The sequence below is a fragment of the Ranitomeya imitator genome, chromosome 3, assembly GCF_032444005.1.
Source record: "Ranitomeya imitator isolate aRanImi1 chromosome 3, aRanImi1.pri, whole genome shotgun sequence".
NCBI lineage: Eukaryota > Metazoa > Chordata > Amphibia > Anura > Dendrobatidae > Ranitomeya > Ranitomeya imitator.
The window spans coordinates 40,017,587-40,044,508 of record NC_091284.1 but is presented as its reverse complement, the minus strand read 5'-3'; the positions used below and the strand labels follow the sequence as shown (position 1 = coordinate 40,044,508).

Sequence of the window (26,922 nt, the reverse complement as noted above, 5' to 3'; positions counted from 1 at the left end):
GGGGCTTGATGTCACCTGACTATACAAAGGTGACATCAACCCCCCCCAACTATCACCCCACTTGCCATCGCTACAGGGCAAGTGGGAAGAGCGAGGCTTAGTGTCAAAATTGGTGCATCTTAGAGTTGCGCCTTTTCTCGGGCAGCTGAGAGCTGATGCTTTTAGCCTGGGGGGCAGTATATCCTTCTTAGGCTATTCATCAGCCTGCAGCCATCTGCATAGCCTTTGCTGGTTATTAATTATATGGGGACCCTACTTTTTTTTTTTTTGGTTCCCCATTTTAATAGCCAGTAAAGGCTAATTATTAAACTGTGAGCTGATATTAATATCCTGGGAAGCTCCTTGGGTTTTACCCCCTTCCCAGGCTATAAACATCAGCCATCAGCTGTCCACTTTACCTCTGCTGGTTACTAAAACGTTGGGGATCCCACACTTTTTCAGAAAATATTTTTTTTTACTTTTTCTTTACTCTTCTCTCGGTCCCCCAGATGGATAGGACCAACCCATATGATGGTGGTGGCCTGAGGCTATTTTATAGGGACCCTAGCGTCACCCCTCCTCCACGTTGCCACCTTGTCTGCTTAGGTTCTTAGGTCGGGCAGCCAACTTGGAATCGACTGTCCTGCCAGTCTCTGAAGTAAAGCAGAGTATATTACTCCCTCGGTGTTCCGGCCACCGTCACTGCGCACAGTGGGAGGCAGCCTGCTTCTAGCTGGTCTCCCACTGGTGTTATACTCCTGTTGCTACGACTTCGGTGCTCACTCACTACGACACACTTACTTTCTTGTCCTTTCCTTGGAGACTGCCGCAATCAGGTGCAGGCGCATCTCCGTGTCCTTCTTTCCTTCCCTGGGCCGAGCCCAGTCTGCTCCTCTCCTCCTCCTAAACTCAACTCCGTCTCCAACTGACCTCACTTCCTAACCAAACCCCCAGTTTTACCTAAGTGTGAGGAGTGGCCTAATAGAACCTTTTGCTCCCCCTGGTGGCCGGAGTGTGAAGTGTGTGGCTGTGATACCTGGCAGGGTGAACTCCTTTGGTGCCATCAGACGTAACATCGCTCCCCCTGGTGGAAGAACGACATTACTGCAACGACCAGGACTTTGGGGCGCTGCACTATTATTTAGACATTGGAGTGGTATTGAGTATTTTCCGGTGACAAAAGCTCGTAGACACATGACACTTTCTCTGTTTATTTTGCATGTGCTGTACATCAGTAAATGCAGTGCAAAATGCACACAAACAAAAAAATATAAATAACATTCAGCATTTATACCCCCTTTTGTTTTACAGCATCAGTATGTTTTTCTTCTTTAATTCAAACATTAAAGGAACAGGTCCTCCTGACCGTCGGCTCCTTGACGTTTGAAAATCACATCCAACAAAGCAACAACAAAAAAAAAAACCTCCTTTAAAACAGGATTAAATATCTAAATTTCCAAAATGGAAGCTCCACCCATCCTTGTTTTTTGGGTAAGTGAAGCAGGTGCCGATCCGTTAGTTTCAGATTCAGCATTTCATGAAGTCACAGCTGTATAGGGGGGTGCTGTAGGACACCTGCAAAGGACAAGACAGATTAGGTTTCTAGTACGAAAAAACATATAATTTAATATAATATATTACAAAAGATTAATTTTTTTAATCATTCAAAAAAACTACATTGTTTAATTCAGTCATATGGGAGGCTTTATCCCCTTTAAAAAAATAAAAACAAGTTTTAGATTAATTACAAACAAGCAAATGCAAAGAGCAAACAGAGCACAATTCCATGTTTTTCGGGGTATTTTTTTAATAATCATTGTACAGTAAAAGTAATTTTGCAACACGGTATACGATGCCAAACTTAAATTGTTAATGAAGTGGTGGGAAAACAAAAAAACCAAAAACATACATCCTATATCTAGCAAATGAGTTTCAGACTACGGTTATTGCATTAAGACTATAGTCTGAAACACGTTTACAAGATATTTTGGTGTATAGGAGTTGCGACTGTTATAAACTGGCACTGTATTTGCCAACTATAGACGATTTCGACACCGTAACCCCCTTTCCTGTATGTTTTTTCTTGCGGCACCTCAAGTCTCAGACCTTCAGATGGGTGCGCAGACTTTCCTACCATCCTTTCATCAATGGAGCACTTTGTTTTTACTTAGAGAGCTGACTTTTCATAGATACCTTTTGGGGGTAGACATGATGTTTTGATTACTTTTTGTATTTTCTTGGGGGGAGAGGGGGTGGGAGTCCTTGTTATTTCTGCTCTAAGAATTATATTCCCCCCCTTCCCCAAGGAAGTGGGGTGCTCAATGGAACTGAAGCTTGTCCGGGCTTGTCAACTTACTCCATTTTGTCCTCAAGTTTATGGATCGTCTGCTTGTCCAGGTAGCGGCAGAACAAGGATAGCAGATTACTAGGCAAGAAGAGAGGTTCCACCATGGAGGATTTGGAGACATGGGAGAGTTCTCTTGCAACTAGGAACACTGTGTCCGTCCTGGAAAGGAAGAAACACAATCTTATTAGATTGGTATAAGAACAATTAGTGGTTGGCCCACTTGGACAACTATTTTCCATATAAAAAGGCAATGCCAGCACAAAGCATTTTTGCCATTACATGATCACTTTTGGGGGGTAAGGTCTCGGACAAAGTTGTCCTAAATTGCTCTATGTTCAGATTTTATTTCTTTTTAATAGCATGAGAGGAATTGTCCAGGAATTTTTTTTTACTATGTGCCTAAAAACCTAAAACCAGGCAGGTAGTTGCTAAGAAATTGAAATTAGGGTGCTGGTGGGTCAATCTGCGGGAAGTTGGCTGCAAGAAGTCTGCTGTCAACACAAAATTTAAGGGCTTATTCAGGGCTATTTTAAAGTATCTCAACTTTCAGAAGACTATGTATGAGACGTTATAATTTACGGTGGTTTGGGTGTAAGGACCCCCCAATGAGTGCTCAGCTGAGGACGTCTGCCGCTTCGTTCACTGTTCTCCGAGAGTTTCAGTTGAGCCAGTTTTTACCCTCGGAATAATTGTTGTAGGTCTAGACTCAATTTCTTGTGAAGTGGTCATAAAGTCAAAATATTTACCATATTTCAAAGTCTCCAATGCAGGGCTCCATCGGGGTATCTGATGACAGCAGGCTCTCCCCATGGCTCAGCAACGCATACAAGAGCGAGATCCCAAACTGTATACAACACACATGCAACTAAATATAGAAACTTTGTTTTTATTAAGTCCGCTCCCCCACCCCACAAGGTACTGTTACTGCTGTGTACCAATAACAATTGCCACAAAAAAGGTTATAATATGCCGGACACAGTTTGGTGTAAAAGCCATATGCAAGTCGGGCTGGATGAACTTTGGAACATCAATTTATTATTTTAAATAAACAGATTTAATACAAATATCTACCTCCATAGAACATAGCCGTTACCTATAGACAGTGTGGTGAAACGCGCGTCGATGCACCTGTGCGCCCTTCTCCTTATATCGCTCCCCGGTGTTCATTACTACCCGCCTCACTAGGTCTACCAGCAATGACCAGCTTATAGCCTTTATGCACTATTTGGTTGCTACTTTCAAGTGTTCTTTACGATAATACTCATTGCATTTATGACTATGCATGGGTTATATATAGCAGTTATTTATTCTTTGCTTCACTTTGTGGTGGCCATCATGTGTTTTTTTACCAAAACCCTTATTGCAAGATAAATAAAGGCAAAAAAATATCCCAAGCAAAACATGTCATAAACGCAATATATTTTGTTTGGGTTATTTATGATGGCGTCACCTATTTTTTTTGCCTTATTTTCATCTTAAAATATTTTTTACTTATCACATTTGGGTCATTTTCTATACATTTTATGGCACTTACAGAAAATAGCTGGCCATAAAGGACATATAGCAAAAACACAAAACATTGTACCGAATTGTTGTATATATTGACTGGGGGAATAATCCTTAGGGGTCCCGGGGGTCCTATTGCTTTATAGCATAGTTTAATCTTACACGATCAATTTTTTTTTTATCTAGGTCCCAATTGAAGTCAACCTTCTGCCATTTAAAACGTATACGGTTCCTTTGATAATCGTTTAAATAACCTTAATTTATACATTTTTGTATCTTTTTTTGCCCATCACGGTTCTACTTTAATCACAGCACTATTGTCTTGATTAGATAGGCAGCTTTTTGATTGTTTATGTACAGAAATATTCCCTTTAAATCATATACGGTACTTCGTTTGAAAGCTCGAGTCATTACATATCATTGGGGTAATGTAATTACTCCTTGGATTTAGCTTTTTGACACCCCCAAACAGTCGACTTTGCTAGGGGTAGATGCGACAAGCCAATACGTCAATTGTAGAGCAAGCATTCACGCAAATTACACGGGCAGCACAAGCCTGCCAGCCTGGTAGGGAGAAGAAGATAGATGGAGGGAAAAAAATATGCCAAAAAAACAACAACAAACCTTTAGTGTCAATGAGAGTGGGTCCAGACCAGTCATTCCCATATTATAAATGGAAGAACCAGTGTTGGGGGTCAACTCTCTATGGTTATAGTATATAAATTAACCCAAAAATTATGGCAGGAGATTGTGCTAGTTAATCCCCAACTTCTCCTTTAAACATACACCCTCATCTCTGTGCCTGTCTTGGAATAGTAGTATTCTGAACTAGGGGCATAAAAGGATTTTTTTTATAGTTTCCCCATCGGTCTATATAAAAGATGGTAACTGAAGCCAAGTCTATGATCGGTATATGAACGAATACCTGGTTCCGAAACGCCAGAGTGAGCGGTAAGTCCGGGCTCTCCGGCAAGGTCCTGGTGAGCTCTTGAATTACTCGGATAAGCTCGGTAAATGGAAGCCCCTTAATTATGGAGGTAAGTGGTCCATAAAGAACTGAAAGCGACTAAGAGGACAAAATTAAAAGTGATGTTTAGGATTAGATAAATATGGCAGTTTGCCCTTACCTCTTTATAAGTGTGTAATATTTCACCACTATGCAGCGGAAAGACCAGACAACCAATGAACAGGCATGGTGCTGCATTTTATATAAAGCAGCCATGGTTTTCAAACCCCAATCAATTTGTATGAAGAACATGAGAGCTGTGATATCACTTACCTTTTCTGTGGCATCATTTTTAATAAGGAACGATAAGTGCTGAACCACCGTCAGTAGTATCTCCACCGCCTGTTCGCTGTGCAGAAAAGGAAGGAGCCGAGTTGTTAACTTCTTACCCTTCCCAACCGACAGGAGCTGCAAAAACTCATCTTCAGACTCCCTTAAAGAAAAATAAATAGATCAATCAGCCTTCATTTCACCAAACAGCATCACTTCTATTTAAGTCTTGTTTTACAAAATTAAAAAAAAAAGTGCGGGATAGAAGCTGTGCCGATATATGAACTAATGAAGACAGCAACATCCAGTATGCACAGACCTCACATCCAGCATGTATTACAGGGTGGGACAGTCTCGATAATCCAAAATGTGGATTAGGCTACGAACTGCATATTGGAGTGGTGCAGGAGGGTTTGGATATGAGCAAAGATGTGAAGATTACTGACAAACAGGGCAAGGTAACCATTACCATGCGCAAGAAATTCTCATATCAAAAGGGGTTCATAGCATTTTAATCTGTTTCACACGTATCCATTTGTGTTAGATCAGGCAAGCCAGAGACTTTTTTGGCTGGAATGATAAAAGCAAGAACCAAAATATGTAAAGGCGATATGTACCCACAATTTTGTGTTTTTTTCCTTTCACAACATCTACCTCATTTATCCAGTGCTGGTTGTTACACTCCGTGATGTGTGTTCCTTTGTATCCGCTTTTACACAGGTGCCATGGTCATTCCTGATAACCTACATCCAGCCTGTAAGAGGACGGCACCAGTAGAGGCCTCCCCTCGAGGACGGCACCAGTAGAGGCCTCCCCTCGAGGACGGCACCAGTAGAGGCCTCCCCTCGAGGACGGCACCAGTAGAGGCCTCTCCTCGAGGACGGCACCAGTAGAGGCCTCTCCTCGAGGACGGCACCAGTAGAGGCCTCCCCTCGAGGACGGCACCAGTAGAGGCCTCCCCTCGAGGACGGCACCAGTAGAGGCCTCCCCTCGAGGACGGCACCAGTAGAGGCCTCTCCTCGAGGTAGGCACTAGACACATTAGGTGGACTTTTACATTTTAAAAGTATTTGTTCTTGTGCAAAGGCTGGTGAGGTACCAGTCCCAAGCATTATAAAAGAATAAACTGAACAAATAATGCCAGTCCTGCAGTAACAGTGCAGCTACACACCCAGAGACGTGGTTTAGCAGGAGTCTGGAGACTGCAGACTTGTTAAGAGATCTCCTTACATCAGGGGTGGGGAAACTCAAGCCCAAGGGTCATTTACAGCCCTCGACCTTTTATCTGGCCACTGGGAAGATTTGTAGGGACTGTAGTTCTTCGGACAGCAGCTTATTTTTTCCTGCCCATTTTCTTCATCTGTGAGCACGTGCGCAATGAAAGATTACATCTCAACACCAGTGCCAGGACTACCTTGTGGGTGGCATTGGCACGCAACTTATATGGCCCCTGAAGGATGGTATACAATATCCATATGGCCCTTGGCAGCACAAAAAAAAAAGAAAATAAACTCCCTACCCCTGCATCACCACTTTTTTTCAAAAATAAGCACAATTCAATCTCTGCTGCCTGCTGTGGGGTAAGGATGCTGGTGGCAGTGTTGAAGGGCTGGGAAAGAGCACAATTCCTCTAAATTTTTGTATTTGTTTGGAGCGGCTGTGGATGTATGTTGTGCTGCATTATTACATATGCTGCCGGGGGAATATGAAAACTGCACTTTTTTCCCCCACTACTAGAGAGGCCAGAGTGGTTAGGGGGAAAAAAAAAGCCACAACTTTACGACACCCCCGTTTTTTAGGGAGGGACTGTATTTCTTATGTTCTCGTGGACGCCTCAAATATCAATTCTACAAGTGTAAGGTCTCACATACTCCTCACAGCAGCAGGCTCCGATCTTCAATGCCTCATAGATCTTCTGCACTTTATAGCTTTGCTTCTGCTGAAATCTCATATGTTGGTCTTCAGGAATATGAGGCATTTTTCTCTCCATCTCCTCAACCTCCAGCAACTGCACAAAAAGCTGAAAGACCAGTAAAAAAATAGTAACATACCTTGAATCATTTATGGTCAAAGGATAACCCAACTCTACAGGCAGTCTCCTACAGTTTTCTACCATGGGCCAAATTTAAGACTTAAACACAAAAGAAGTTTGAAGGGAACCAGTCACTCCCCCCGGGCGTTTTTAAGTAAAAGAGCCACCTTCTACAGCACTATGGCTGCATTCTGTGAAGGTGGCTCTTCATTTTTTGCTCCCTACTAACACCGCAATATTAAGTTATATAATTTTGGCGCCATACCTGTATTCGGTCTGGGGAGCACATTTATTCCCCAGGACTCAACGGCCTCCCGGCCCCTCAGTGCGCCGGGCACCGCCTCCTCTGTTTGTATGCACATACCCGGCGCCTACGCTGTGCTCTCATTTTTCTGTCATGTGCCGTGCACACTACCCTGCAAGTCCCATCAGCTGATCTAGTGATCCCACCCCGCAGTGTGTTATGATGTATTCCCACTGTGAGGCTGGTAATCTGGCGCATGCGCAGGTATTATCTGCAGCTGTCCCCATCTCCTCCACCTCTTTCCTCCAGCGTTATACGCAGGGCCGGCTCCAGGTTTTTGAGGGCCCCGGGCGAAAGTCTCAGTGGGCCCCCCCTTTAACACATACCCCGATTCATGATCGCACATAAACACAGCCATGTAGTATATAACACTGCCCATGTAGTATATAGCAGCGCAGCCCACGTAGTATATAGCAGCGCAGCCCACATAGTATATAGCAGCGCAGCCCACGTAGTATATAGCAGCGCAGCCCACGTAGTATATAGCAGCGCAGCCCACGTAGTATATAGCAGCGCAGCCCACGTAGTATATAGCAGCGCAGCCCACGTAGTATATAGCAGCGCAGCCCACGTAGTATATAGCAGCGCAGCCCACGTAGTATATAGCAGCGCAGCCCACGTAGTATATAGCAGCGCAGCCCACGTAGTATATAGCAGCGCAGCCCACGTAGTATATAGCAGCGCAGCCCACGTAGTATATAGCAGCGCAGCCCACGTAGTATATAGCAGCGCAGCCCACGTAGTATATAGCAGCGCAGCCCACGTAGTATATAGCAGCGCAGCCCACGTAGTATATAGCAGCGCAGCCCACGTAGTATATAGCAGCGCAGCCCACGTAGTATATAGCAGCGCAGCCCACGTAGTATATAGCAGCGCAGCCCACGTAGTATATAGCAGCGCCACTCACTCAGGCACTGGTAGGACTAGGAGCTCCTCTGGAACCTGCCTCATAACTTCAGCAGCATGGCAGCCAGCCAGGGGCGGAGATCAGAGCAGAGAACGTGCTCTCTCCGCCCACAAACAATGTCACACTGGCTGCCTTCTCTTAACCCCTATGTGTGCCTGCCTGGTTGCACTGACTGAGTGAGAAGATGCTTGTGTCAGAGCTGGCACATAGGGGTTAAGAGAACGCATCCAGCAGTGACTTTGTGGGCGGAGAGAGCATGTTATCTCCTGCTCTGCTCTCCCAGCTGTATCTATGACAGTGAGTGGGCCCCCCTCTCTCCCCAGGGCCCCGGCATTTGCCCAGGTGCTGACGCCGGCCCTGGTTATACGACTCGTCCGCAGCTTGTGATCACCGACGCTGCAGTGCAGACAAGTCTTATCAGGCTGGAGGAAAGAGGCGGGGTGGGAGGTTCCCTTTTCTCCCCAAAGCATGTTTTCACCATCCTGACCAAGCCATTTTTTTTCAGTTCTCAGTGTCACTTTGAGGTTATAACTCAAACGTTTCAACGGATCCTAGGGATTCCGAGATAGTTTTCTCGTGACCTATTGTACTTCATGATAGTGGTAATGCAGTGCCCCAGAGTCCTGATCGTTGCAGTAATGTCGTTCTTCCACCAGGGGGAGCGATGTTCTGTCTGATGGCACCAAAGGTGTTCACCCTGCCAGGTATCACAGCCACACACACACTTCACATGCCGGCCACCAGGGGGAGCAAAAGGTTCTATCTATTAGGCCACTCCTCACACTTGGGTAAAACTGGTGGTTTGGTTAGGAAGTCAGACAGTTGCAGTCAGAGGGCAGTAGGAGAAGGAGCCAGGAGGAGGAGAGGAGAGGAGCAGACTGGGCTCGGCCCAGGAAGGAAAGAAGGACATGGAGCTGTGCCTGCAACCCATGCGGCAGCCTCCTAAGAAAGGACAAGAAAGGAAGTGTGCCGTAGTGAGTGAGCACAGAAGTCGTAGCAACAGGAGTAAACCACCAGTGGGAGACCAGCTAGAGGCAGGCTGCCTCCCACTGAGCGCAGATCTGGTAGCCGGAACACCGAGGGAGTAATAGACTATGCTTTACTTCAGAGACCGGCAGGACAGTCGATTCCAAGTTGGCTGCCCGACCTAAACACCTAAGCAGACAAGTTGGCAACGCGGAGGAGGGGTGACGCTAGGGTCCCTATAAAATAGCCTCAGGCCACCACCGTCATACAGGTTTGTCCTATCCATCTGGGGACAGAGAGAAGAGTAACAAGAGTGAGGACCCTATGGGAGCTAATGCACGTAGGGACCTACGTTACTGTGCGCAAGGGGAAGGCTACTGATTTCCTCCTGGATAGGGGGACTCTGGAATTGACATCAGACCGGCCGGACTCTGCCTACCCTGTCATCCGGCACCCTGGACTGTGGATGCTGAAGCCTTCAGTAAAGGTAAAGAGACTGCACCCATTGTGTCCTCGTTATTCACCGCGCCTTGCACCATCCACCATCACCATCTACACTTCTGGGAAGCCCTGGGGATATACTTCACCTGTGGGAAGGTATACCATCTAGCTGCCATTCCATCACCCCAGCGGACCCCTAAGCAGCGTTGGTCATCCTGACCGAATACCACAGGTGGCGTCACGAATACCACAGGTGGCGTCACGAACACTACCGTTATCTACAACTCTAGCCCCTTTTATTGGGTGCCCCTCATAGGGCCATGGTCCGGGTCAGGCCACCGTGATATCCCAGCCGAGGGAACTGAAGAACCCGGTACCGAGTACCCCATTGCCCTTAGGTGGGGGTGATCCAGTAACATTTCTTTGATATGACTTTTGAAAAAGACGTGGAAATTGTGAAAAATTGGAAAGTTTTGCAATTCTCCAACTTTGAATTCTTATAGCCTTAAAATCAGTTGTGTAACAAAAAATAGTTGACGAATACCATTTCACACATCTACTTTACATCAGTACAATTTTGGAAACAATTTTTGTTAGGAAGTTATAAAGGTTAAAACATGACCAGCGATTTCTAATTTTTACAATTTTTTTGAAGTGACTGAGGAGCCTTTAGGACAGAAAAAAACTGCACCCTTGAAGGTGCTCAAAACCACGTTCAAGAAGTTTATAAACCCTTTATGTGCTTCACAGGATCTGAAGCAACATGGAAAGAAAATAAATGAACATTTAACTTGTTAGTCACAAACATGATGATTTTAGCCGCAATTTTTTTATTTTTTTTATTTTTTTCTTCACAAGGGTAAAAGCAAAAAATGAACCTCAAAGGTTGTTGTGCAATTTCTCCTAATATGTCCATAGCCCATATGTGGGGGAAAGCCACTGTATGGGTGCACGGCAGGGCTCGAGCACCATTTGACTTTTTGAGCGTAAAATTGGCTGGAATTGAGATCGGACACCATGTCGCATTTGTCCATCTGCACAGCCAATTTTTGGTACCATACTTTAGCTTTTCGCATTGCACTGTAAGGTTTGAGGACCTGATCTGAGAGATCCACACATTTATCCCCCCCTCTCCCCCCATGTACTTATTGTAATTAAAGATATAATCTGGCTTAGGGACTTGTGTTGTGGTACCTCAGAAATTGACAAAGGTGGTCATGGTGAATGGTGGTCAAGACAAAGACATCCTTTTTGTCCTTATACTTGACCACCAGCATGTTGTCGCTGCATTGAGCTCCGCTTTCTCAGCAAAGGCCCAATTAATGGATTCGGGAGGACTGATTTCTTCGCATGGTGCCTCATGCTATTGTACCTCTGACAGAGGGTCTTGAAGAGCAGAATGCTGGTGTAAAAGTTATCTACCTAAAAGATGATAGCCCTTATCCACCAGTTGCTGCTGCTGATCACAGATGGTCACAGCAGCCAGCACAGATCGCAGGAGGATCTCAGCACAGGAGGATGCAGAAGCCAAAGGTGGTCGCACTGGCCACCAATGAACCTTTATTCCAGGTACACAGGGAGGTCTCAACTGCGCTGCATGCCAACGCTCAGGTAAAAGATGGCTTGCATAGTGGGAATCATTTTAGATTAACCTCTTTGGTGCAGATTGGCCAGAAACTATTCTGTCAATCAGCAAAGGGGTTAATCAGGTGAGGTGACACTGCAATCACCCCACCTATTTTGATGCCTGATTTGCTGTGTGACAGCACCATCACTGAATGTAATACTTTTTTTATTGACCTGTGGTAGTGATAGCCAATCACAGCGATCGCTGTGTATTGACCCCCCTGGTAGACATTTTGCAGGGCGGTGACCAGAAACAGTGAATAAAAAAAAAAAAAATTATATATATATATATATATACACACCTCAACAAATCAGCACTCCCAATGTGAACACGTGCAAACTGCAACACAGATTAAAAAAAGACCACAGCAGCACATGTACATGAATCGGCCATGTGAAAACACAGACAAAAATACATTTCACAAAAATATTTTTTCTTGAGTGGCATGTACAGTAGAGTAGGACCCATCAGGGGGAGATCACCTTGCCATGGTTGATGGGCACACATGAATTGGCCAATTTATGCGCTAAGAAAAAATATTTGTGAAATTTATATTTGTCTGTGTTTTCACATGGCCGATTCATGTACATGTGCTGCTGTGGATAGATATATATACACTTCTGTCTTTCGGCAATTTCCGTAACGGAAATCACGCGTCGCTGATTGGTCTCACCAGCTGCCTGTCATGGCTGCCGTGACCAATCAGCGACGGGCACAGTCCGATTAGTCCCTCCCCTACTCCACTGCTGTCAGTGCCCAGCACCCGCTCCGTAATCACCTCCAGTTACAGTCCCCTACTCCCCTGCAATCAGTGCCCTGCGCCCGCTCCATAATCACCTCCAGTTACAGTCCCCTACTCCCCTGCAGTCAGTGCCCGGCGCCCGCTCCATAATCACCTCCAGTTACAGTCCCCTACTCCCCTGCAATCAGTGCCCTGCGCCCGCTCCATAATCACCTCCAGTTACAGTCCCCTACTCCCCTGCAATCAGTGCCCTGCGCCCGCTCCATAATCACCTCCAGTTACAGTCCCCTACTCCCCTGCAGTCAGTGCCCGGCGCCCGCTCCATAATCCCCTCCAGTCACCGCTCACACAGGGTTAATGCCAGCGGTAACAAACTGCGGGTACCGCACTGTTACCACTGCCTATTAACCCTGTGTGTCCTCAAACTTTTTACTATTTATGCTGCCTATGCACGAGGACACAAGGGTGCAGTCTCTTTACCTTTACTGAAGACTTCAGAATCCACAGTCCAGAGCACCAGATCACAGGGTAGGCAGAGTCCGGCCGGTTTGGAGGCAAGTCCAGAGTTCCATTGTCCAGGCAGAAATCAGTAGCCTTCCTCTAGCGCTGCAGTGTTGTAGTCCCTTACTGCTAAGCTTCTCATAAGGTCCTCACAACTGTTGTAGATGGTATCGGTGTGAAGTCTCTCTATGTCCCCCAGATTGGATAGGTAGGACAAACCCGTATGACTGGTGGCTTGAGGCGGTTTATAGGGACTCTAGCATGCCCCAGCCTCAGAGTTGCCACCGTGCCTCCTGGGTGTAGGTGCAGACAGAACCTGCAATTAGCTGTCCTGTCGGTCTCTGAAGTAAAGCGTAGAGTTCCTTACTCCCTCTGTGTTCCGGCCACTGGATTTCTGTGCCTCAGAAGGAGGCAGCCTGCTCCTGGCTAGTCTCCCTCTGATATCCTCTCCTTTGCTCTGACTTCCTTTATGCTTGCTGCAATATGTTCTGTTTTCTATCCGTCTCTTTCCTAGGAGCTGAAGCACTTTAGGCTACACGGCTCCTCTGCTTCCTTTCCCTCTGTCTCCCTGACAGGAACTGAACCCTTTCCCTCCAGATCAGGATGTTCTTATAGGGGAGTTCACCTTAAACAGGCTTAGTGCTCCCCCTTCTGGTCTGGAGTGTTAACATATTGCATGCATTGTGTTACCTGACAGAGTTCTCCTTCATTGCCTCCAAATGTATTATCACTCTCGCCGAGAGAAAAGCAATACCACTGCGACGACCAGGACCCTGGGGCGCCGCATGTGCATGTTCGATCGCTGCTCCATTCATTCCCTATGGGGCTGTCTAGTGCTGAATTTTTTTTTGTTTTGTTTTACAAAGAAATGTGGCACAGCACTCCTCTTTGCATTAAAATATTATTTTATTGTGGTTCCACAGACCATGATTGCAGAGACCATTATAGCTGACAGCAGTTTTGTAAGAATCACACTTCCTTTTGTGGCTCAGAGGAAGCACAACTTGCGGAAAATGTTCTGTCTGACAATCTGTCCATAGAACTGCAATCAAGTAACATCAATGCAAAGCGGTGAGTGCCACATGGATTACTGTCATTACTGGACTTTCATGGTGAGAACCGTTGCATAGTTTTTATAGCTCCTAAATTTTGGTACTGAAAACCATTATCACTGAATTGCACAGGATGTGCGTAGGAGCAGTGCCAGACCTTTCGTTTTTGTGCAGTGAAATTTTGCATTAACAAAAAATTTAAAAAAATAATTGCCAAACAACTAAATACTACATGCAATATGAAGAACACAATACTTGCCAACCTTTTCAATGTGTCTGAGGACTCTCAAGCGCTGGTATCCAAGAGCTTTCATATTCTGTTAGTGATGGGAAAATAATTAGTAAACCCTACATTTTTAAATTTGATCCTTAAAAACATTTAAGAAAACTAAAGAAAAAAAAAATTGTTTACTGGAACCTGTCATTTTTAGACTCTAAACGGTCACCATTGTTAGTGATGCAATGTGCATCAGTTACGCTTTTAATTAAAAATGGAGTTATCTTGTGCAAAAAGCAATTTACACAGTTAGATTGTACCAGATCGTACCTGCTCATTTGGTCATATGGTGCGTTTCATTTAGTTAAGTCGCGGTTGTTGCCGCCAACGCAATTTGAATGATGTTCCCGGGGTTGTGCCAACCTCCATCAAATCTACTCAGATCCCGCGCTTGCGCCGTATCGAGCGGGGAGCCGCACTTGCGCACTGAAGGTATGGTACGAGTTTACAAAAATAGATAAACAGCCCCTTTTCCCCCTTGAATGAGGAGCACCGTAAAGAGCACATCTGGGGTTTAATTAATTTATTACATGTATTTTATAAACTTGATGGAACTTATTCAAAGGGACAAGGCTTAGCAATCATTTGTCCTACTGCAGAGAAGGCAGAGGGGGGAGGCTCCTGCTGCAGTCCATTATCTTACAGGGGGGTATGTTTAGGGGCAAAACGGAGTGTTTGAAAACAGGTTTCTTTTTATATTTTAGTTTTGATTGTATTAGGAAACAGTTTGAGGAAAGTAGTTTAAGAGGAATTACTGGTTTATTTTTTTGCTTTTAGCATTTACGAAGTAGAAGATATAACTGAAGTTGCCAATGACCATCCTATATTATTGCCCCGTTTTAGTCAATTCATATTAAGGGAATTTTTCCTGTATTACATTTTCTAAAATTCCGTAACCAACCACTTATGATCTTCAGGGACCGCCGTGCAAGGTTTTTTTTTTCTCCATCATCATTTACAGCATTTTGCGTTTTAAACTAATTTACAAGATTTCAAGAAAAAGATCTCGCGCACATAGTAACAAAAAAAAAAAAAAATCTAACTTTAAGACTAGCATTAACTTACTTCATCCGGCATGACATGGGAGATGGCATCAATTGCTCTTCTGGGGCTGTAACAGGTGGAAACTGCAACTTGTCCCAATGAGCCTTCAATATGTACCACTGAAGTTGAGGAAGGGAAAGTAGATTTGTAAGCACAAAAATACACACATTTGGCGTCACAATTGGGGTGTCCTAGTCGCGTCACAGGTGAGGGGTGGGATTTCCAACCGCTAACATAATAACTATTGTACAATTCACCCCCCAACTTCCATCACACCAGAATTTGTCTGATGCAAGTGTTAAGGCAGGTGGTTTAATTTATTCATGGTACTTCGTTCAGCCAGATCATCGCTGAAACCATGGACAACGATGCAAAGCCCCAAACATCTTTTGTGGTCAAGGGGTAGAACGCAAACTAAAGACCAATTGCATATCACACCAAACCCTTGAGTTTACACACTGCTCTAGATCTTTCCAAAATTCACGTAAAATACATACCAGATTCATAGGTTTCAGCTTTCTGAATGTAAGGAGTGACCAGTTTGGGTGGCTCTTTCTTCTTGCGATCTCCTAGAAGTTCTTCCTCTGCCAGTCGTCTCTCCAGCTTTTCATAATAGGTCTTATATAGTAAAGGGAAAAAAAAAAAAAAGTTTTGAAAGTTGTACAGAAATTTAGAAAATAGTACCAGCTCTAAAAACCCATACTTGATAGTAGTAATCATCCAGGTGAGGGTTTTCACTTTGCAGTTGGATCATCTGCAGCTTGATGACCCATTCCTTTTCCTTCTGAGACAGGAGGCTCGCATATGGATCGGGACTGACCCACTGCTTGCGGGATGCACTAGGTGACAATGAAAAAAAAAAATTTAGTTTTTGAAAAATAAGATCAGAAATAAGTTGTACCCACTTGTTGACAAAGAATAAAAGTTTTTCACGCAACTACTCAGTTGTGCACAGGTCAAACTGGTACGAAGTGTGCATGGCTCGCAAGCAGATTTGTCGTTGAGGTTAATTTTATGTGAGCATTTGGGACAATTTACAACAGATTTGTGACAGTAACTCCACATGTAAAACCACCCTAGAGCATGAAATGTTAAAAAGTTAAGGAAAAAAGTTAGATTTTTGTCCATTTTGCTTTTAGCCAACATTCTGTGACAAGGGCAGGTGTGGCAGATGCTGATTGAAGGTGTTGGCCTTACCTGGCATGCCATTTGTGCCCAAGTGTCCAGAACAGACACGGACTGAGCAAAAAAAAATAAATAAAAAAAATAAAAAAGAGCCAACAGTAATTGTAGAGGCAGCTCCAGGAAGAGTTGGGCAAGTCTGGCAAATGATAAGAGTTGCGCCTCCGGAGACAATTAGAAGTCTTATTTCATGGATAGGATTTTTATCAGTTATAGTCTACGGGTTTGTTGACAAGTTTTTATTGTTGTAGACCAAGTGGTCCGCACAGGAAAAAAAATAAAAATAATAATCGGAAATCATCCAGAAGCTGTCAGTTTTTCCACTGACTGATAGAAGCTTAAGAAACCATTTTTTTCCCCCCATGCAAAGAAAAAGACTGATGACATACCGATGGTGAAAACTAACAACTGATGAAAATCTTCTAAAACACAGGTTTTTTTTTTGCATACAAGAAATCACTATCTGAATGGACGCTAAAAAGACAGATTGGCGGAAAGAGCCATACAGACAAGCTTGACTCCAATTTTCACCAAAAACAACATCTTCAAAATTTGTGTATGTTCTCCTCATATTTGCGTGGGTTTTCTCCGGGTTCCTCCCACTCTCCAAAGACATACTGATAGGGAATTTAGATTGTGAGCCCCAATGGGGACAGCTGTTCAGTCTGTGGAGCACTGTCTAGTTAAAAAGCGCTGTATAAGCAATTAAAAAAAAACAAAAACAAACAAATCTTTCAGGAGGACAAGACCCTTTATAATTTTATTGTGATGCTCACACCATGAGAGGTTGAACGAGGTAATGCCTTAATGAGTTTCAGAGTTTGCTTGCACACTCTTGTGGACAAAGTGTAGACGATGTCCTGGTAGAAATCTCTGACGACATTTGTTGTTTTTTGGACTATAAAGTCGAAGTTCAGCATTACCTCTGTGGACGTTGTCTCTGGCTAAGTATGCGGCGGTGTTGAGGATGGAGCTGCGTTACATGTCCTGGGACTCTGCAAAGTAAGCAGAATACACATGCTTAGAGGGATTGTTCGAAGTCTGCCATGTGATAGCTGGGAATGTAACTGCTGGGCCTGGCTCCTCAAACATTTAAGTGCAACTTCCCAACTACTTGTTTTTTCCATCGCCACCCTCACCATTTCTTTGATTGGACAGCTGTGGCTTCATAGAGCCATAGATGGAAAACTAGGAGGTGGGAAGGTGCGCTTAAAATATTTGGACACATCCTTGGTGCACAAAGTGCCTGTACTTTGTTTTAACAGTCATATGCCAACAGAGCCTTTTTAAATTCAGTTTTACTGTCTGTTAGCAATAGGTTTCTCCCAGTCAACTTACAAGCAGGAGGCAGAGATGTCAGGCCGAAGTGAGATGTACTTGAGATTTTGCACACAGGTCAACTTCTTACAATATTAGCTACATAAAACTGACTAATACCGCTCATCTATAATAGAATAGTAGCCATTACCATTTAAAAATCAGAAATACAAACAGTCTTTAAACCTATACTTACTTAAACCTCTGCAGAGTGTTAGCCATTGGGCTAAAGAAAGGCGAGATACTAGGACTCGGAGACATAGGACCAAAGTGCATCCTGACCATCTTTGGGGTCATTGGTCTTACAGGGGTGCTGATGTTAGGGGACATGGGCCTGAAGGGAGTTGGGGACATGAAACCTGGAGACTAAAAAAAAACAAAAAAAAAACATACATACATACATACACAAAAAGGCATGAAGGCACAATGGCCAAACAGGGAATGGTCAACAAGATAAACTTACCGTATGTGAAATAGTGAAAAAAAAAATGCAAGTTACCTGATTTGTAGTAAAATGTGGTGGAGGTCTCCTTGGCGGTGTAAATGGGAAAGAAGGACGCATCGTGCGAGGCATCAGTGGAGATTGCTTAATAAAAGAAAAGCTTTATGTCAAGTCCTTTAATACACAAGTCACTGTGAACTGAAGTCACTGAGTGACAGCGGTGCTAGAATTCTATCACAATTTAAAAAAATAAATAACTGTACCCTAAGTGACTATAGTTTCAAAAATTGACAAAAATCAGATGTTAGTCGACTCTCCCTGGATCTGGCACTACACCACTGTTCCAATCTGTTTTAAAAGTCATGTCGACCTCTCATCACCGCTGCAACCAATCACTCAGCTTAGCGTCTCTGCTGATTTAGACAGCATAAGCCACAGAAGTTATGCGAGCTGTCGACAGAACATTACTGATGCAGTGAAAACACAGATGAGAACAGCAGCAGACAGTCGGTGTTGGACCTGAAAGTACCAGCAGATTATAATTATTAATTTACTTATATTTAATTCTACATAGCTGCAGTTCGGGGTCCACTTTAAGTGAAAACTCTCTTTAAAAAGGCAGGGCTAGACAGATGCATTTTCTTTAATCAATATTACAGGATATGATTGCAGAGGACCGTGTGGACACCGAACTATACATAATTTCCAATGGAAAGTGTCAATAGCTACTGGCACATGGAAATTTCACGTGAGTCACCAACATCCACTCCATTAACCAGTAATGTGTGTGGTGCATGGCTATGGGTCCAGTATTCTTCGAAGAACATGTGAATCATTACCAGCATCTCCTGTAATGGGTAGATTAATCATTCGTCCGTTATCCAGTACAAATTAAACAAAGGAATCCGTTCTGTTTTTTTTGTGATCCACCTCATCTTACTGAGAAGTGTCTTTATGGTGGTTTACCTGCCTAATGAAGCGCTGTCTGTATGGTTTAGGGGACATCATACCCATTTCCGGGCCTTTGAGTCTTTGTGCACACATATATCCTCTTTGCATGGGAGAACCTAAGAATTCCAGGTTGGTGGGTGGGATGTAGGGAGCTCTATCCATAACTCGCAAAATTGCTTTATCCTATAAAAGGCAAGGTTAAAGATTTTAGACAATCGTTAAAGGGTTATTCCTACCTTGCTTTGGAATATCCTAATGGTGAGACATTTTTCTTAAAACAGAGCCGTGCACCTATACAAATTGTGAAATGGCCACAAATGTGTAGCCCTCTCCAATTATTTGTATGAGTATTTCAAGAATTGCCGAGCACAAGTACAGAAAGTTTTTGAACAATCATACAAGTGAACAGACATGTGCGACCACTTCTCTATTCTCGATGGGCTCCAAAAATCAATGAACATAGGTCGTTATCCCATGACATACCTCCAGTATCTGGCCAGCTATTGCAGCTGTTCCTTTCGGAGAACCTACCCACAGTCCCGAGTCCATGCCACTCTGCAAAGAGAACAAAGTCTCAGCTGAGGAGGCCTATGGAGTGGAGTGGGGTCTGTGTATGGGACTTACCACGTTGTAACTTGAATCAAAGTCCCCCCAGCTGGTTCCAATCCCACTGTCAACAACAGCACTGTCAACACTCTGGAAAATAAGATAGTTAGGTCTGGTATTTTTTTTTACATTTACACAAATAAAATTTACAGATTGCAAAGAAAGTGGTAAAGTTGCCATCTCACTTGATTATGTAGCCTCTTACAATGTACACAGGGCCAGGTTTTAGGTGGTGGCAGACAGGGCATTTCCACAATGACAGTACAGTAAAATAGGGCTCAATCAGAACACAGTAATACAATTAAATAAGATATCTTATGAAATTATACACAAAGTTCTTTATGTTTACAGTTGACACTTATCACCAGTCTTTTCTAGTCCTAAAGCTCCAATTTAACGGGTGTAACTCTCACTACTGGGCCTGTCATTGTTGTCTTTCCTCTAGATGGCTCAAATCATCACGGAGACGCTAACGGGGGTCAACAATACTACCCGCCAGGTCGCAAGTCCAAGATAGGTAAGTTACTTGATATACGGTATGCTAGTCACACTGGCCAGCTACCCGAACCACGACCTCCATTCCGACTCTGTACCATATGTCTGTGCTGAAAGTAACGACACACAAACATCCTTCCGACGTGGCTGGATTTTCTTCTCAGCTCTGGCTCTTCTCACTTGGATTAGGTCTCATCTCTGGCCTTTGCTTGGCACAGATCTGGCCTCATAACTGCTATAAAAGTCAGCTCACTGTGCCGCACATCCGTCCTGCTACAGGACTGGATTTTACCCCATACCCTTCCATATTACTCACCCAAGGATCGCACCGCAATCCTCGGACTGGCAGTCTGCTCTCCTTACCCATGCAAGGCAGCATGTATTTCTATGCAGATGTAACCCTCAGGAGCGCAGACGGCCAGTTTGAGGACTGCGATGCGATCCTCAGGCATGCGGCAGTCTGACTGAATAACTGATCCCGGCAGAGAGGTTGGATAGGATTATGAGTGGGGAAAGGGATGAATATTCATTTGGTATTAACATATGCTTGACTAACCATCGCAACTACATTCAAAGGCAACTTAAAGAAAAAAACAAAAACAAATCAAATTACCGGTAGGACCAATTAACATTTCCAGGAGTCCATCATGGCAGCATGACAGGAGGTAGTCCTTCCCGTCCTCTAGGGACAGGAAGCAAAAGGTTAAAAGCCAGGTTACGGAGAGATCTATGAGTGGGGTACCCCATCACCGAGTTAGTTGAATGAACACTTTCGAGATTAGTTCTTTCGGAAGACCAAACTGGCCTCCTGCTGAGAAAAGCAGCCACTTTGTTTTTGCAGCCCTTTAGGTGCACCGCAGAAATTGAAAGCATTGTCTTCTCTGCTCATTGATCTATTCATCCCACTAGAGCCCGCAAAAACTGACCCTTCGGACTTCCCCGTGTCATAGAAAAGGAGACGGTTGTGATGTTGCCTAAGATCATCACATTGTGACCTCAAAGCATTCTGGCACTTCTGGAGTGTTTCCCATACTGCTTGTAATAAGATGATCTCCTGCGCTCCCCTGAGGACCATGTACCCTGAAGGTATTGTCACTACTTCTGCTCCCCAGCCTATTTGGCTTGTATCGGTGCTAACCTGAACTAATAGGGATAGGATCCATGGTACTACTTCCTGGGCTTCTGCAGCGCCCCAGAGATCTGGTCGTTGCAGTAACGTCGCTCTGCCACTAAGGGGAGTGATGGTACGTCTGACTGCACTAAAGGAGTTCTTTGACCAGGTATCACCAGCACACATTACACTTCACACTCCAGCCACTAGGGGGAGTAAAAGGCTTTATTTATTGGGCCACTCCTCACATTGGTAAAACTAGGGGTTGGACAGGAAGTTAGGGAGAAGAAGCCTGGGAGAGCTCCAGGGAGGACCTGTCAGGACTGGGAAATCTGGCAGGTACCTAGCGAACAGAACAGAACGTTACGGAACCGCGCCTGCACTACCTTGCGGCGGTATCCTAAGAAAGACACGAAGCGAAGGATATTGTGGAACAGTGAGAAACGAGATCAGCACAAAGGAGATCCAGTTGGAGTCGTGCCCCGAGAACGGCAACATTCTACTGAGGCGCGTAGCCAGTGGCCGGAGCACCGAAGAATTAACAGTCTCCATGCATTACTTCAAACAGCGGCAGGACAGTTAATTACAGGTTGGCTGTCTACCATACAACACCTAAGAAGGACATAGGAGGCAACAGTGGGAGAGGGGCGACACTAGGAATCCAGAATAACTCCAGGCCTACCTGTCATAAAGGTGCATCTTAGCCATAACATACCTGGGGGACAGAGAAAGGAAAGATCTAGAGAGAACGAGAACAGAAGTTGTGAGGACTATCCTGAATGCCCAGCAGGGAAGCACTACAACACAGGTGCTAGTGGGTAGAGACTGATTTCCACCTGCAAAGGGAACTCCGGATGTGCCTTCGGACCGGCCGGTCTCAGACAGCCCCGTTTACAGTGCCCTGGATTGAGGATCCTGAAACCTTCAGTAAAAGGTAAAGAAACTGAACCCTGTGTCCTCGTTATTCCTCGCACTGCGCACCATCACCCCCTTATTGGACGCCCCTTAGGGTCACAGACCGGGCCCAGCCACCGTGACATCCCCAGAACTGAGCCAGCAGAGGACCGGTACAGAGTAACCCGCGGCCCTGCGTCTGGGGGCGATCCACTTCCTTGGGGACGTCCACCATGCCAGGGAAGATTTTAGGTCTGCAGATACGTTTATTTTTTGTCTAGCCCAGACAGATGTCTGTTTCAGGCTGACAATTTCTCTTTGAAGGTCTCTGGAGTGGGCTTGACTCCACCGTACACAGGATCGTCCTAGCATACCTGATCGCGACTTTTTCTCTGGAAGGATTGAATTCTGCTCCTGATCCCTTTCCTTTTTGTAGTGGGAAGAGAGAACATGATACTTTGATACCTCCCCAAAGGCTTTGAGGAAGAAGGGGATTGAGGATTGGTTTAGTGTTATTGTTAAGGGGGAAGGGGGTTAATCAATTTTGTAACCCTCCCCTTTGGTCCACAGAATCCACTGATTATTTTGTGATGGCCTGCCAATCCACCAGAAATAATTGAAGCTTTACTGCAACTTATCTGGCGTCATGTCTCCCTGGTGGGCCTGAAGAAAACTGAGTGGTTCTACCCTTGCCCCCTTTGGGGGTAACTCCTCCTTCCAGTTTTACCCATTCCCATAAATCCTGTGTCTGGGATGGATGGTATCAGCAAAATAAATGATACTTGAGTGACTACTTTAGCCAGATGGCACATTTTGCGGAATTAAGTTGTTAGTCCTGGCCACAAACCTCACATTCCGTTGTAGCATCTGCTATGAATGGGGTCCTTGTTTTTAACATGGGGAAGGATTCTAGAATGACTTCACTGGGAGTGTTGGACTTTAACTGGGATGTTATCTATCCAAATGGCACATGGACCTTGCTACAGAGGCGGCGGCTATGTTGGTCCTTATAGCAGTTACTGGCTCCCAGCTTCTTCTAAGTAACCCCTCTGCCTTTCTATCCATGCCGAAGCCTCAAAAGGTATTGATGTTTTGCTACTCTAGCCATAGGGAATGTCAGTCTTTGGGACCTCTTCCCAAACCTTAACTTCATCCAGGTCAAACGGCAGTCAAGGGATGTCTAGTCTATTTCCCATTCCTCCTTGATTATTGCTTTAAAATGTTTGTTGACTGGGAACACTTTCTCTATGTTCAGTCCTCCGAACATTCTGTCTTGTACAGATTGTGCCACCCTAGTATCCTTGATTTTCATGGTACTCCTTTCTGCTCTCAATAAATTGTTTGTGTTTTCAGACGAGAAGAATTACTTCTTTCCCTCTGAGGGATATCTTCTACTCCCTCTAGGTCCTGCTTGGAGTAGTAAGAATATGCTTCCTCCATCTCTATCTCATGGCAGAACATACAAGCGTTCCGACCAGAAGCGCTGGAACGCATGCCATGCGCGTCACCGGAGGTTCAGCTGCAGCTTGGTGCAGAGAGCCCTCCAGAGGGAAGCTGCAGAGTCAGGAGCAACATCCCCTCTACTGACCTGGCTGAGGGACCCCTACCGAGCAAGACATGAGCATCTAAACAGGGGAAGGGACGAGATTGATTCCTCTAAGCTTCCAGGTGATCTTTGCGCCAATGTGCACTTCACTCTTGCGTCTCTCCTGCTAGAGACAGGAAAAACACTGAGGGAGAGTTGGAGGAGGGCAGGGAATTTTTACCTCCTGTGTTTCCTGTCCCTAGAGGATGAAAAGGGCTGCCTTGTGTCATGTCATGAGGGACATCCTGGTAAATTAAAAAATAAAGTTACACAACCTAAAAAAGCTGCCCAAGCTCCATATAACGATACTATTTGTAGGCTACAAAGAAGTGACTTGACAGATTCACTTCAAAAAGGAGTATTCCCATCTCCAAGATCCTATCCAGATATGTAGTAGGCGTAATATTTGCAAATGCCTCCAATTAGAAATTAAGTATAGTTCTCCCGGTTCACCATGTTGCTTACCCCATGTGCAGGGCATTGGAGCTTCGGTAGCCATGGTTCCGACCACACGTAGTAACATTTAACTATTATTGTTTGTAACCATGGATACCCAAGGTATTGCAGTGGGATAAGATCTTAGAGATCAGAATACCCCAAAAATGAAGAACTGTGACGTTCGTGCCACACAGGCCAACGCTTGTGGTGGGATAATAGAGGCCATTTGTTATCAGTTATTTGAATATATGACAATTTTTATAAAGGGCACCATTTGATTATTGGAGTGCAACAACAAGTAGGCAGTAATATACAGAGTTTAATAAGAGGAAACTTAAGCAAAGGTGGAGACAACCAAAAAAGAAAAAAAATTGTGCTACTTTGTTGACCAGCAAGGTTGCCAACCTGACTTTCTAGACGGCTTGTCAAAACAATCACTTGTCCGCCAGTATACTTGGTATGTGAAAGTCACGCCACCAAGAAATATTGCATTCTTTATAAGCTAAATTCAATAGGCTTAGATTTAAACAAAATTCTTAGTCACGAGCTAGGGTCTATTGGAGGTAGCCTTACACTTTCCTTGAACATTACCTCCAAAGTTGGCTGCCCATGAATAGCCTTCATCACTGCTGGATCTCCCAAGTCAGTGTTTTTTGAGTTTGAGTAGTCAACATGACCCTCCATTTCCTCAGATAGGGTGACGACTTTCATGGAGTCCACCGCAGCGTTCACATCTTGAGTGTCCTCTACATCCGGTATCTCCACAAGCGGCATTTCCTTTCCGTTTTTATCTTCTACATCTTTAACCATTTCAGGTTGTTGGCCTGAAGGATTCTTTTCCTTTGGAGTTTCCTCTTCAGATTCATGATCTTTGAAAAATAGAAAAATAGAATAGAAACTTAAAACAAAAATTGAAAGATTCATTACACAAGTGGTCAACAAATTGAAAGTGTATAATAATTAAACATTTGCCAATGCACTATTTATGGTCCAGTTTGACAATAAAGTTTGTATAGGGGCGATTCAGAAAAAGAAGGGTTGCTCATGTTGGATTTCCACATGTCCAATCTTTCTCAGATCAGCTGCAGCAAAAGCTGCCTTTTTCTTTTTAGAGATGCACGGTGGACAATAAGGGTTGTTGGCCAACTTACAGTATGTTTCGCCAACAGCCATCTAGGGTGCAATGTCCACTTGTAGGTTAGTAACAGTCCCATAGACTGGCCAGTTCAACAATGCCATCATCAGAATGAAGGACAAGTTGGTCCAACCAGGGTGATGGGACTATAGTGGACATTAGTCATGCTTCTTGATGCCCTTGAGTTTTTAAATATGTCCAAAACCTGTTAACCCATATTGACAACTGTATGAACCATGCAGTGAAAAAAGAAATCTAGGTATCCACTCATTGCAAGCAAAGATGCAAAGTTCTGCACCAGTAATATTTCATTTGCAGGTTCCCACATTATTCTGCTTTACAGGCAAAGTCCTACCTAATCCAAAAGTCTCCTCATTGTACAAGTCTATGTCTTCATCTTCTTCAGCCATTTCTTCCAGCAAGGAATCTTCTTCAGCCAGATAAAAATCCTCTGGCAGCTACAAAGAGGAGACAATTTATTGTGGATAAGGTAAGGTTCTACGATAACGAAGATTAATTCAATCACCAGTGTTACGATCGTCCACCAGCCAGTAGGTGAGGAGGACCTTCTACTGCCATTAACATGAAGTCATAGGCACCCCTCCAGTGTTGGCCCAGAGTTGTAACCTGGTTTCTCCACTTAATACTGAATCTATAGCAGGACCCAAACCTACATTAAAGGTGTTGTTGTACTGAGCCACCTCAAGCACCATGGACTTTGCACACCGATCGGTAAGCCCTCAGCCTAGAATCTTAGGTGGAACCATTATGGTTCCACCCAAGATCAGTTCCCATCAAGATGAAACATGATTCATGCGAGAAGATCAGATCTCAATTTTTGGAGCTCAATATGAAGACAATATGGCTTAGGCTTAAAAGGAAATGTGGCACCTTTGGGGCATTATTTTATCTTGCACGTTATGATTTGCCCGCTTATCATTAATCACATTTTTTATCCCCACTTATGTTAAATCATCGTTTTTTTGGCAAAATTGTGACAGTGTAAATGTTATGAGAAGGGAGAAACTAGTGATTGCACTTAAGCACATGCGAGCGTCCCTCAGAGTTTCTACATTGTCATTTTCTGCTCATTAAAAACCGCACAGAATCCTTTTTAGTGTTTAGTAGAGATACTCCCATTTGGACCACAATAATTTTGTCATTGAAATCACTTACAATCTGTTCCGAGTTGAGATCCATGTTAACAAGTGTCAGTACAACATGAACGGTTTAAGTTATAACCTGTTAGGGGAGGAAAAAAAAAAATAATGAAGTTAAGTTGCTGGTCTTTGGACAAACACTATTCACAAATTTGATCCAAGTATAATAAAAATATTAGTAAATGTATAAACTTCCGTAACACCGGTAGGCTGAAATACAATTGCTCACTTATTTTATTTTTCCTGGGGAACACATAACTACAGGAAAAGTTATCATCAATGCAATCAATAGTTTTGTCTAGAAAGGAAAGTATAGAATTAAATGTCCACCAACTAGTAACCTTGAGGCTGCTCACATTACTGTCCACCCTGTCGGATAAAATACTGGAGATATCAAGAGTGTTTAAGCAAGAAGAGGCCGCTTACAGCGCTGTTCACATGTCTTTCTGAATGACAAAAAATACGAGTCTGCAGAGAAGGCTTCACAGCACATGTTCAAATACACCTGTCCTGACGTCACAGGGGTGGTGCTGGTCTCTGATTTTCCTGCATGCCAGGTATTCTTACCATGTGCATTGACAGTGCACTCTTGCCAGCTCATCACTT

The 26,922-nt window shown here is 44.2% G+C and overlaps 1 protein-coding gene across 1 annotated transcript; it reads right to left on the bottom strand.

Moving 5' to 3' along the window:
• Positions 1 to 1,514: 1,514 nt before the first annotated feature.
• PATL2 (PAT1 homolog 2) lies at positions 1,515 to 26,356 on the bottom strand. Its single transcript, XM_069759723.1, has 20 exons — positions 26,333 to 26,356; positions 25,512 to 25,614; positions 24,613 to 24,890; positions 20,550 to 20,573; positions 19,517 to 19,588; positions 19,376 to 19,447; positions 18,908 to 19,075; positions 17,999 to 18,085; positions 17,696 to 17,865; positions 17,106 to 17,177; positions 15,704 to 15,839; positions 15,498 to 15,618; positions 15,022 to 15,119; positions 13,943 to 13,996; positions 6,979 to 7,127; positions 5,112 to 5,271; positions 4,758 to 4,898; positions 3,073 to 3,170; positions 2,336 to 2,485; positions 1,515 to 1,554 (listed from the first exon to the last, which is right to left on the bottom strand). Exons 1-20 carry the CDS (start codon positions 26,354 to 26,356, stop codon positions 1,515 to 1,517), a joined length of 2,217 nt encoding a protein of 738 aa, XP_069615824.1.
• Between the last annotated feature and the right edge of the window lie 566 nt (positions 26,357 to 26,922).